Source organism: Sarcophilus harrisii, chromosome 1 (assembly GCF_902635505.1).
Source record: "Sarcophilus harrisii chromosome 1, mSarHar1.11, whole genome shotgun sequence".
In the NCBI taxonomy this organism is placed as follows: Eukaryota; Metazoa; Chordata; class Mammalia; order Dasyuromorphia; family Dasyuridae; genus Sarcophilus; species Sarcophilus harrisii.
In genome coordinates this window covers 34,061,594-34,073,550 of record NC_045426.1, presented here as the reverse complement: position 1 = coordinate 34,073,550, position 11,957 = coordinate 34,061,594, and the positions used below count along the sequence as shown (strand labels likewise).

General features: G+C 41.7%; 1 protein-coding gene across 1 annotated transcript; it reads right to left on the bottom strand.

The window, feature by feature from the left end:
- Positions 1-2,015: 2,015 nt before the first annotated feature.
- Positions 2,016-6,927, bottom strand: GPR27 (G protein-coupled receptor 27). Its single transcript, XM_003762369.2, has one exon. The coding sequence runs from the start codon at positions 6,816-6,818 to the stop codon at positions 5,619-5,621; it is 1,200 nt and encodes a 399-aa protein (XP_003762417.2). The 5' UTR covers positions 6,819-6,927; the 3' UTR covers positions 2,016-5,618.
- Between the last annotated feature and the right edge of the window lie 5,030 nt (positions 6,928-11,957).

Sequence of the window (11,957 nt, the reverse complement as noted above, 5' to 3'; positions counted from 1 at the left end):
GCCCTTTGGGAAGATATCTTTTGATTATTTATCAATTGGGACATACTTATTATTTTTTTTATAAATTTGACTCAATTCCCTCTATATTTGAGAAATAAGGGCTTATCAGAGAAACTTGCTTCAAACTTCATTCTACAACTGTAGAATGTACATTTATTCAAAAAAAGGAAAGACAAAAGAGAAAGAGAGAAAGACAGACAGAGCATGCAGGGGGGAAAAAAGGAAAGAAGGAAGGAAGGAAGGAAGGAAGGAAGGAAGGAAGGAAGGAAGGAAGGAAGGAAAGAAGGAAGGAAGGAAGGAAGGAAGAAAGGAAGGAAGGAAGGAAGAAGGAAGGAGGAAGGAAGGAAAGAAGGAGGAGGGAGGGAGGGAGGAAAGAAGGAAGGAAGGAAAGAAGAAAGGAAGAAAGGAAGGAAGGAAGGAAGGAGAAAGAGAGGAAAACAGGGAGAGAGGGAAGGAAAAAAGGAGGGAAGGAGGGGAGCATGGAAGTAAGGTAATACTCAACATCTTCCTTTCCCCATCTCTCCCCATGTCACATCTCTCTGAATCCCAATGGCTTATTTAAGTTCTGGGATGATGATGTGCTTAAGAAGAGAACCCTATAGCTGTTTATTATATACGGAGAAGCCAATATAAATACACAAAGAACCTGTGTGTTTGGGGCTTAAACTTTTGGCTTTTCTGAATTTATACTATATAGTCTCTTGTAGGAAGATTTGAAAAATCAGTATTGAGACTGGAAATTACATAAATTATACTTTGTAACAACTCATAGACCTGGTTCTCTGCCCAGTCCAGAACTAATGCTATTATTTGCTTGTTGTCCCTCAAGGATGGCAATTAGAAGCTCCCTGTGGACTCCTGGGTAGTAGAGCAGTCTCTCCAAATCTTCTAGGAATATTGCCTTGCTTAGAGTGCATAGGATCATTTATATATATTTCTTAGTGGAATATTTATTCTATTTCATGTAAGTATATCTTAGAGAAAATGTATAATTTATTTTGTAAATGAAGAATTGCAAGGAAAGGAACAATAAAGGCTCATCAGAGAGATAATGTGTCTGGGAAAGGAGGTGCTCTGGCACGTGGTGAGAGTAAACTATAACTGGATGAGCAGTTCATCTGATTAGAAGATGCTTTTTTTCAAGGAAAAAGAAGATTGGGTCACAAATGGGACCTATTTTGAGGGGGGGAAGGGAATATTTTTACATTTAATTTTTTTCTCAATTACATGTAAACTAAAATTTAAATCATTTGGTTTTTAAAAATTTTTGAGTTACAAATTTTCTTCTTTCCTTCACCCCTTCCTTTCCTTGAAATGGCAAGCAATTTGATAGATTGTACAAATGCAGTAATGCAAATCATATTAAAAAAAAACAACAAAACAAAAACAAAAACAAACACCAAACAATACAAAAATAAAAAGTTTTTTTTTTAAGTATGCTTCAATCTGAATTCAGACTCAATCTTCTCAATATTATTTTTATAAGTCTTTTGGAATTGTCTTAATCATTGTGTTGCTGAAAATACCTAAGTCATTCAAAATTGATCATTGCACAGTACTGACTATTGCTGTCACTGTATATATGTGATGTCACTGTATGTCTCCTGGTTCTGCTCATTCCAACTTATGCAAATAAGTTAGTAAGAATCATCCCAGGTTTTTTGAAAGTGTCTTGCTTATTATTTCTTACTGCACAATAGCATAATCATACAACACAACCTGTTCAGCTATTGCTCAACTGAAGGACATCCAGGGAGGGAAAATTAAAAATAGTGAGTTTGGAGTTGCACTATTTTGCTTTTTTTTTTCCTGAGGCAATTGGGGATAAGTGACTTGCCCAAAGTCACACAGCTAGGAAATATTAAGTGTCTGAGATCAAATTTGAACTCAGGTCCTCCTGACTTCAGGGCTGATGCTCTATCCATTGTGCCACCTAGCTGCCCCAGTCTCTCTATTTTTAAAGATGACAACAACATAATTTATTTTTAGAAGAATATATGTTAAATAACATTATATGTATTGGAAACTTAGATAACAGATTCTGACTATAAAATTGAGAATATTATATCTTCATTGGTTTAAGATTGGAAAAGGAGTATGATGAGGCTGTATAATATCACCCTATTTATTTAACTTGAAGGTAGTATAATTAATCATTAATTCAACACAAAGAAATTAAATCAAACTATTTACTGGAAAGTCAAATGTTGAAGCTGAAATATTTGGGCCACATAATGAGAAGAGAGAACTCACTGGAAAAGTCCCTGTTGTTAGAAAAGATTTAAGGCCAAAGGAAAAGGGGATAGCAGAGGCTGAGATAGATAGCTAATGTGGAAATAATGAACATGAACTTAACCAGAATTGGGGAAGTTGGAGAATAGAAGGGACTAATGTATTATGGTCCATGGGGTCTTGAAGAGTCAGATACCACAAAGTGACCAAACAACTTATATGTAAACTTATGCAAATTTATGCTAATTTATTATTGGCTGGGGAATAGTATGTTGAATTCAAGCAATATTTTTAAGGGCCTGATATTGGCAAAGGTAGGTGCAAGTAGTATAAAGAGAAGAAAAATGGCAAACAGTCCCTTCCCTCCTAGAGCTTACTTTCTATTGGGGGATACAATTTGTAAACCAATAAATAAAGACAAAATAATTCGAGAAGAATGGGGGCATGGACAATTAGAAGGACCAGGAAAAAGGTCTAGAACAAACGTCTGCCTGAATTGAGCTTGAACAAGCTAAGATTCATAGGAGTAGAGAAAAGACATTTCATGAGGAGCTAACCTTCACAAAGTCAAACCTTTAGAGATAGGACAGGAAAAGTAACAAATTTGAGAAGCAGAATGAAAACTAGTTGGCTAGAATGAGGAAAGTATAAAGTAGGTCTGGAAATGAAGAATGGAAACAGATTGTGAAAAGTTTTTGAATACTATTTTGAGGAATCTGTACTTTATTATGGAGACACAAGGGAGTCGCTAAAGATTTTGGAACAGTGAAAAGACACAGACCCTTGATTTAGTTAGTTTATTTTGGCAGCTATATGGAGACTGGATTGGAAAGGGAAGGATCTGGAAGTAGTGTATCAATTCAGAAGGTTTTTGCAGTAGTCTGGATTAATGATCAGAAGAGTTTCAACAAGGATTATAACTATATTAGTGTAGATAAAGGGATGAATAGGAGATGTTGTGGAGGTAAAAATTATAAGTTCTTTACAATTTATTAGGTTCTGGGTATAATAATAAAACTTGTTAGAATTTTGCTAAATAGACTAAACAAGAAGGTAGAAAATCTTGTCTAAATAGATGCTAAGCAAAGGTACAAGATCACTATGTTCCTATCTTTTGCTACTGAAAATGTCATCCCATTAGTTTTCCCCCAGGAGAAACTCATTAAGAAAAATATTCCTTAAGGAGAAAAACTTAAGAAGTTCTGGAACTTGCAAGCTATAAGAATTAGCCCAACTACTTTCTACTTGGATAGTATCCTACCTATCTAAAGTTTGGCAAAATATACTACTCCTCCAAGCATCAGCTTTAGTTCAAGGTTCTCCATGAAGTATTCCTATTCTGATCTCCCAGAAAGCTCTTCTTTCTCCAACCTCCTATTACATGAAGACTCAGCACAATATTCCACTTAATATTGATTGTGCACTATCTTTTCTCTTCAACTAGATTAAAACTCCTTGTAGGCATAATCTCTCATACTTCCCTTTATGTCCATCTCCCAACAAGGTTAAGTCAATCCTGGGCACATAGCCAACATTCAACAAATGCTTGTTCATTGATTGTCAGAGCTAGCACATCTAAAATTTTTGAATGGCTCTAAATATCTTATCTTAAATGGCACTATCCATCTCTACTTTCACCTATCTGTAGATGAACTAATTTCAATAGATGTGTCATATAAAAATAGTGCAATACAGACACAGATATTTAAAATATTTGGTATTTACTATGTAAATGGTTTCACACAAAATCTGGTATGTAGTAGGCGTTTATTTGTTGAGTTTGTTGAGTTTAAAATTTTACATGAAAGTTTATTTTCTTTATTTAACTCTCATTATTTGGTGAACTCCTAAAGGGCAGTTAACCAAGTATCATTTACTTTCAAATGCTATTTAGTGCCATAGATCATATTAAAGAAAAGCTGCAACATGACAAAATATACTAGAGGCCTGATCTAACATTGCTAGTCTTGAAACAAGTGTAAGTATCTTCTCTAGAAACTAACATTAATAAAAGAAGTCACTCAAGGATAAAAATATTGTTATATTTCAATTTGTGTAATGCAAATGAGAAAAAACAAATTTTTAAATGGAAGTTATATTAATAAAAATGGAGCATTGTAGACAGCACTTAGAGATTTTTACATTTCATTTTAAGATTACAAGTCTTACAAAGAAGCATTCTTTAAAATTATAGTGCTTATTAATTTAAAATAACCATCAATTTAACAGCACAGCATAAACCTGGCCAAAAAAAAAAAGCACCACTTTATCTTTCAAAAGTAGTGTACCATAATTATCCATCCATTCATATTATTAACAGAAGAGCAATTTACCAAATGGAAATGATTACATAACACAAGGGAAAAAAAACCCTAAGCTAGTCAGAGTGCAAACTCTTTCCATAAAATTATTTCAACTGATCTTTATTGTCAAAAAACATTTAAAAGCACTTTTAATTAATGTCCTTGACAATGCTATACCAGCTTGTATCTTGTATCCAATACATAAAAAGACATGCAATATTTTCTTCACACAATTAATCAGAACACATTTTTATATTTTGAAAGTTATGATCGTACAGAAATGTTATCTGTTATAGAAAACAGTGATTTTAATATAGAAAACAGTCATGTTTTACAAGTATTTTCCAGAAGTGTTATAACTGTGTTGATGAAGTTAGTAAATTTCACTGCTTAAAAATTACTGCATTACTGCTGCTGAATTAAACTCTCCAATTTTAAATACAGTTTCTCAGAAAGTTCTTAATTATTTCCGAAGGAATAGTGCAATAAATATCCTCACTCCCAATTACTGCTCCAATGTATCTACAATATCAACAGCAGTTGTTTAACTGGCAACTTCAAATTTAATGTTTTGGTCCGTTAGCTTGATTCTAACAGAAGACCCTCAAGAAATTTAACCCATGAAATCGTCAAAAGTTCCATTTTACTTTTACTTCATTTCAAAATATAATACCACTTGAGGTTGTCAAAAATAGTTTCTGTAGAAAACTGGTCTTGGCCTTGCACAAATAAAATTAGTTTAGGCTTTATTAAAAAAAAAAAAAAAAGATGTCAATTCTGTACAAAATGAGGCAGGGTTTATCGTCCAGATCAAAATCTAGTTTAGAAGATTAATGTGAGCCAAGACTGTCAGGAAAGGAGGTGGGGGAGAGGTACCCTATTCAAAAGCAAATACCAATTCACAAAAATGACTTTTCACCAGTCTAAATGTAGATTCTGTCCCCATTTACAGTCTGTGGTCTCCTTGTAGAAGACGATCTAGAAAAGGGGCAGAAAAGACTTGATTCCCCGCTCCCCTCCCCGGGAGGGAGAACAGGAAAACAGCCCGCGAGGAAGGGGAGGAGCAGGAGGGCATGGGCGCTGTTATATGCCAATGCTTTTCAAATCGCAGAGCAGGGTTCCCTGAGTGGTCTGGGGGCTCTGGCCGCAGGGGAAGTGGGCTCGAAAGCAGACTCGGAGCTCCTTGTTAAAGATGAAACACAGGATGGGGTTGACTCCGGCCTGGGCAAAGGTGAGCCACACTGACGTGGTCAGGTAGCCCTGGGGCACGGCGCCGGCCTTGATGAAGACCCTCAGGTAGCAAGCCACGATGTAGGGGCCCCAGAGGAGGAGGAAGAGAAGGGTGATCATGTAAAACATCTTGCAAAGCCTCTTCTCGGTCTTGAACTCCTCCAGCACGAGGAGGCGCCGGGCCTGCCCCCCGGGACCCGGGCCGGCCGGGCGGATGCCCACCAGAGTGGGCGGCGTGGGACCCCTGCCGAAGCCCGCGGTCCAGTTGGCGGCCGCCTGGCCCGTGGCGCCGGGCCCGTGGAAGGTCCAGTTCTGGCTGACGGCGGGCACCAGCTGCGCGGGCTTCATCTTCCGGCGGTCGTAGATGAAGAAGAGCAGGCGGAGATAAACCAGGTGGGTGGCTCCCACCACGGCGGCCAGCATGAGCATGAAGCCCAGCGTGTCGTTGGCCCCGACGTGGCGGTGTTCGAAGGTGCACTGCGCCTCCTCCCGCACGAAGCGGTAGGTGCCCACGTCCAGCACCGGCGGGAAGGCCATGGCCAGGGCCAGCACCCACGCCACGCACACCACCGCGGCGCACGGCCAGCCCGTCAGGCGCTTGGCGTAGAAGCGGTGGTGGGCTATGGCCAGGTAGCGGGTGACGCCCACGCCCAGCAGCAGGAAGGCGGCGTGGAAGCAGAAGAGCACGGCTAGGAAGGCGAGCAGCTTGCAGCCGAGCGCTCCGGGAGGCGGCGCCCCCCCGGCGGTGCCCGCGCCCCGGCGCACGGACAGCAGCACCGCCGGGAAGCAGGCGAGCGAGCGCAGCCCGTCGGCCAGGCACAGGTCGAGCAGCAGGTAGTAGGGCGCCCGGTGCAGGTGCCGATCCCGGAGGATGAGCAGCACGAAGAGCACGTTGCCGGCCAGGCTGATGCACAGGATGAGGCTGAGCGAGGCTAGCTTGAGGCCCAGGGCGGCCGGGCCGCCGCCCCCGCCGCCCCCGCCGCCGCCCCCGCCGCCCGCCGCGCTGCTCGGGGCCGGGCTGCTGGCTCCTGCCAAGTCGCTGGCGTTCGCCATCTAGGAGCCTGGTGCTCCGGGAGGAGTAGGCGGTTGTTCTCCTCCTCCTCCCTCCCCCCCTTCTTTCCTCTACCTCCTCCTCCTCCTCCTCCCACTTCTTTTCTTCCGATTCCTTGTCTTCCTCCTCCTCCTCTCTCCTCCTCCTCTTCTCACTTCTTCTCCTTCCCCTCCTCCCTCTCCTCTCTTTTCTCCTCCTCTCTTCCTCCCCCTCCTCTCTGTCTTTTTCTTCTTCCTTCTCCTTCTCCTTTTCCTCTTCTTTCTTTTTCTTCCCCACCCTCTGCTAGCAAGACTGCGGCTGGGGAAGCTTCACTTACCCCGCCATGGGCCCGGCCCTGGCCTCGGTGGCTCGCGCCCACGAAAGAGGGAGAGCAAGAGATGCTGAGGGATGGTGGGCGGGCGGCCCCTAGAGCTCCTTCTCCTGCACCTCCTCCTCCCTCTCCGGGGCTGCCTCCTCCCGGTACCTGGGGCCAGGCCAGTCCTCCATGGTGCGATCCCTTATGCAGCCCGCTGAGGATTAAGCCGTTTCAAGGCCTGCCCCTCCCCGCCTCCCCGAGCCGGAGCCGCGCCACCACCTCCTCCGCCGCCATCCCACAGGCTGTTTTGTGCAAAGATGCGAATTGTACAGAGGACCGCGGCTGCCGCCGCCTCCTCTTCTCCTCTCCTCCTCCTTTCTGACTCTTCTCCTCCTCCTCCTCCTCCTCCTCCCGCTGCGGCTGCGGCTGCGGCGCGCCCGCATCCAAGCGCCAGTTTCAGAGAGGGAGGCAGGGCCGCGCCCGCTGCCCCAGCAGTCCCGCAGCGCCAGCCCCTATAGTGCGTCTGCCTTCCTCTTCCCTAATTCTTCCTCCTCCTCCTCCTCTCGCAGCTAAAGCCGGCTCCCCGGGCGCCGACACTGATGCCCACCTCATCTCTAAACGACCCCGTCCCAGACTCACCCCGGTACTCGTCAGCTTAAAATCCTGTTCCCCGAAGGGCTCAGGCCTGTGCTTGGCTGTGGAATATACATAACCCTGCCCGAACTTTATGGGAATCCAAAATGGGGGAAGGGAGGGGGAAAGACGGGAGTTACATGTCACCAGCGCTCTGGATTGAGGGCCTTCTAAATTGAGGCTATCCTCTCCTCCCGCGAACTTTCACTAGACCCAGGAAGGAGCTTGAGTTGAGACTAGGACAGGTGGATACCTGATGCTAACTTCCTGCTTGGGATATATCTACTTATGTAGGAACTCCAGCTGTTCCTATTTTGACTTTTTTAAAATGCATCCCAGTGCTGCTGGAGAGATGCTGGAATAGGTACACAAGAAATATTCCTTAGCTGATTGAAAAAGTTCCCTCTCCAAATATCAGGTGCAATTCATCCCTCCAAGGAAGATTGTCTTTTCCAATCTCCCCATCCCTATTGTTTTTCCCATTTTCACTACTGATCTGAGTTTTCATTTCCAATCCTTTTGGCCCTCTGCTCAGCTCTTTTGCTCCATTCCTGTAAACTCCCATTTTGTTTCTGTCCAAACGCTTCTGTTTCCAGCTCCTTCTTCCCATTATACCATCTCCTGCTTTGAATGGGTCAAACCATCTGCCCCAATTTTTTTTTTTTTTGATATGGTCCAACTCAGGGATAAGGATCACATGGTTTCAAGTCAAATGAATTTTGTCTCTCCTGAACCCCTATCCCACCTGCAATCACAGATAAAAGCTGGGAGAAAAGGGGAAGTTTCAAAGAGAAAGAAAAGACAGTAGGGTGATTGTCAATATAAATCCATTCCTCATTCTAGTACTTTCAACACAAATTCATCTTTCCCAGGACTTCTGAATTCAGAAATTTCTTCGTTTTGAATATTCTGTCCCTTGAAGAAAACCACAAATCCCCCAAACCTACTAGTAGAAGGTCTTCCTGAATTACTGTGGTTGGAAAATGCATTACTTTGAACTCTAACTGAAGTTAAGCTTCTTGGAACCCAGCCAGTATGGTTTTTGGATGATACACAGAGAGATTAGCAAGGAGACCATATTGGAATCTTCCCTCTTTTGGTAGAAACCACCAGATATCTCAGACTCTATGATCCTATGAGCATAGGACAGATTCACATACTTGCACCAAAATAAGTAGTGAAATTGAGAAAGAAAATATGTAAATCAACCTTGATGCACCTCAGTGCCAACCATGTACCCCTCATTTATTTAACAAGTTCTCTGTGGAAAGGCTAAAAGTTCATTCAAAGACTCTCCACTCTCTGGTGTCTCTGAACAACATACCGGGCTCTGCTTTAGGTTTTCATTGTAGCTACTAGGAAAAAAACATTAAATTTTTTATTTTTATAAAAAATAAAAGTTACAAAATGACAAGTTTTAGGAGACTACGAGGAATCTCAGATCATGCTTGAAATGTAGGCTGAGAGTCTTGCAAATTTATGATACTTCAGGTGCTCTACTTATAGATTTATTCACTCCCTTCTCCCTATCCCATCCCACCCTATCTTCACAAATTCTCCTTTCTTTTTTCATTTTAGGCCTAGAGCTGGAGCTGGCACTCCAGATAAGTAATCATACTATTTTGTAGCACAATAGAGAGAGGAAGCAGAAGAATAAGCATTTTTAAAGCACCTGCTATGTGTCAGGCACTTTGATAAGGAGCTGTTATTGTTGATGTTGTAGTTGTTTCTTCCAAATATTATCTCATTTTATACTAACAGCTGCCCTGAGATATAAGCACTATTATTCCTTTTTAACTGCTTCAAGAATTTAGGCAAGCAGAAGTTACGTTACTTGCCCTAGGTTACACAGACAATGACTGAGGTTGAATTTGAATTCAGTTCTCCCTGACTCTAGGCACAGTACAATATGAAATAAAAGTGATATATATTTTAAAGTATTACTTTAAATAAATACAAATGTAACCTGTGATCTAGTACCCCAAGTTTTGAGCTCAAACTGGATGAGTCCAAACTTAGAAACTACCTCAAGAAGCTGTCTTTTCTTTTGGCTCTTATTGCTCTCACCCAGAGTTTATTCTGGAAATCTCAGACTATAGATCTTTTTTGTATTTCCAGAGTTGTCAATAATAAGACCCCCAGCTCCTACATGAGCAATCAAGGTAACAAGTTTCTCAAGTACAGGAGAGTTTATTTTATCACACAGATAATACAGAAAATAGAAAGGACAATCGTTAAAAAATAATCAATACCACTGTGTTTTCTTTGGGTGGGTCCGACTTTTGTACCAGATCAAATTCCTGACTCAGTACAACCCCATGGTTTGGGCTGGCTTTGTAAGGGAACTGAACTTAGATTCAGGGTATATAACCCCCCACCACTCCTTTGGTTGTTCTTCCTACAGAGATACTTCATTTCATGCCATAATACCATTCTTTGGTTTGTACTCCATCCTCCTACTCACTACCAGAAGGGAAAAACACTTGAAGCTGCTACTGCTTCATAGGCAGAGATAACATTCCAGTGAATCCTTCTTCCACCCCACAAAGACCCTCTGACTTTTCACATTTTCTCCCAAAGGAATATACTGAAGGCTGCTTCTCATCAGAGCCATCCTGTTTGGATAATTCACTATAATAATAGTGTAATACAAAGCCCAAAGCCCTTGTGCCCCATATTATGGATTTCAGACCCTCCATGTTCTAGCCAGTCATCACCAAGAGCCACATGCATACAATGAACTTCTATTTCTTCTAAAAGGTACAGTGTCAGTTTTGCATGACTGTGTAACAAAGGAGAAGGTATCGCACCTCTAAAACATGTGAGTTCTATGGAATACAAATTCCATAGGAAGTTGATTTGGCCTTGAGTTGACTCATATATGCCTTAAGGGATTATTCTTGTTATGTCTAGAGGTATATGCACACACATAAATATATGTGTGTGTATATATACATGCATGCAAACATACATATATGTGTGATTATGGGAAAAAAAAAACTTTTTTGATGTGATTTGCAAAGGCAGGAAGTAGAAATTCATCCTTGTTGGTATATGAACAGATCTAGAGACATCATTAGGCAGTTAGGTAGCACAGTGGATAGAATGCCAGCTTGGAATCAGGAAGATTCAACTTTCTGAGTTCAAATCTTAGATACTAGCTATGTCACCTTAGGCAGGTCACTTAACCCTGTTTGCCTCAGGGCAAAAATGAGCTGGAAAAATACATGACAAACTATTTCAGTTTCTGTAAAGAAAACAAAACACAAGTGGGGTCACAGAGGATTAGACAAAACTGAAACAACTGAAGAATAGAAACATATGAGTATATACATGCATGCATGTATATATGCACATATATACATACATTGTATATATCTATGTACATGTATTAATACGTATCAGGTTGTCACCAATTTTTTGTCTGATTTGATTAATGCCAGCAGTAGGTTGAGATTTAAGGAACGGTATAAGATATTGAAGTATAGGACACACATCCCTGCCCCACAAGTCCCACAAGCAAGGGAGATGCACTGATATATTCTCGGGAGAGTGCACATTTCCAAGAAATAGGAGAACCCACAAACAGAAAGCCAGCTGGGATAAAACATTAGGATTTTCTTTTGTTCCTGAGACTTTTGAAGCAGTATGTGTTTCTTAAAAGATCTAAACTTCTTCCTGAATCTCTACCTCCTTCCCTTGTAAATCATTTCAGGGCAAAGTTTTGATTTATTTTTCCTAATTTGACACAAGACATACATGATAATGGTGAAAGGGCTGATTGGAAGGAAAATAATAAAAAGAGCATTAGCTAAGTTTGTAGTTGCCGAGTGAATGACCTCTCTCCTTTCTCGTCCTCTTCTGAGCATGACACAGAATGGAGCTGGCAGCAAGCACTCATAAATTCTATCTCTATTGTCCTGTAAGCCACATCCTGCCAGTATCTTGGAGGAGTAAGAAAGGTGAACCATAGAAATGAGATACTATGGCCCTAACAATGACATTCACTCCCCTGTGATGCTGAAGAAAGAGATTGAATTCTTTCAGTTTCTTTTTTTGCCTCCTACAATGCTCTACCACAAAAAAAAAATCCCCATGTTACTGAAACAGGTGAATTCTGGGAAAGACATGGATTGGCTTGACCACTTCTGGAGTTTGGTAGCTCTCACAATGCAGGTTCTCCAACAAGAAATACCCATTCTTTGTATAAAAA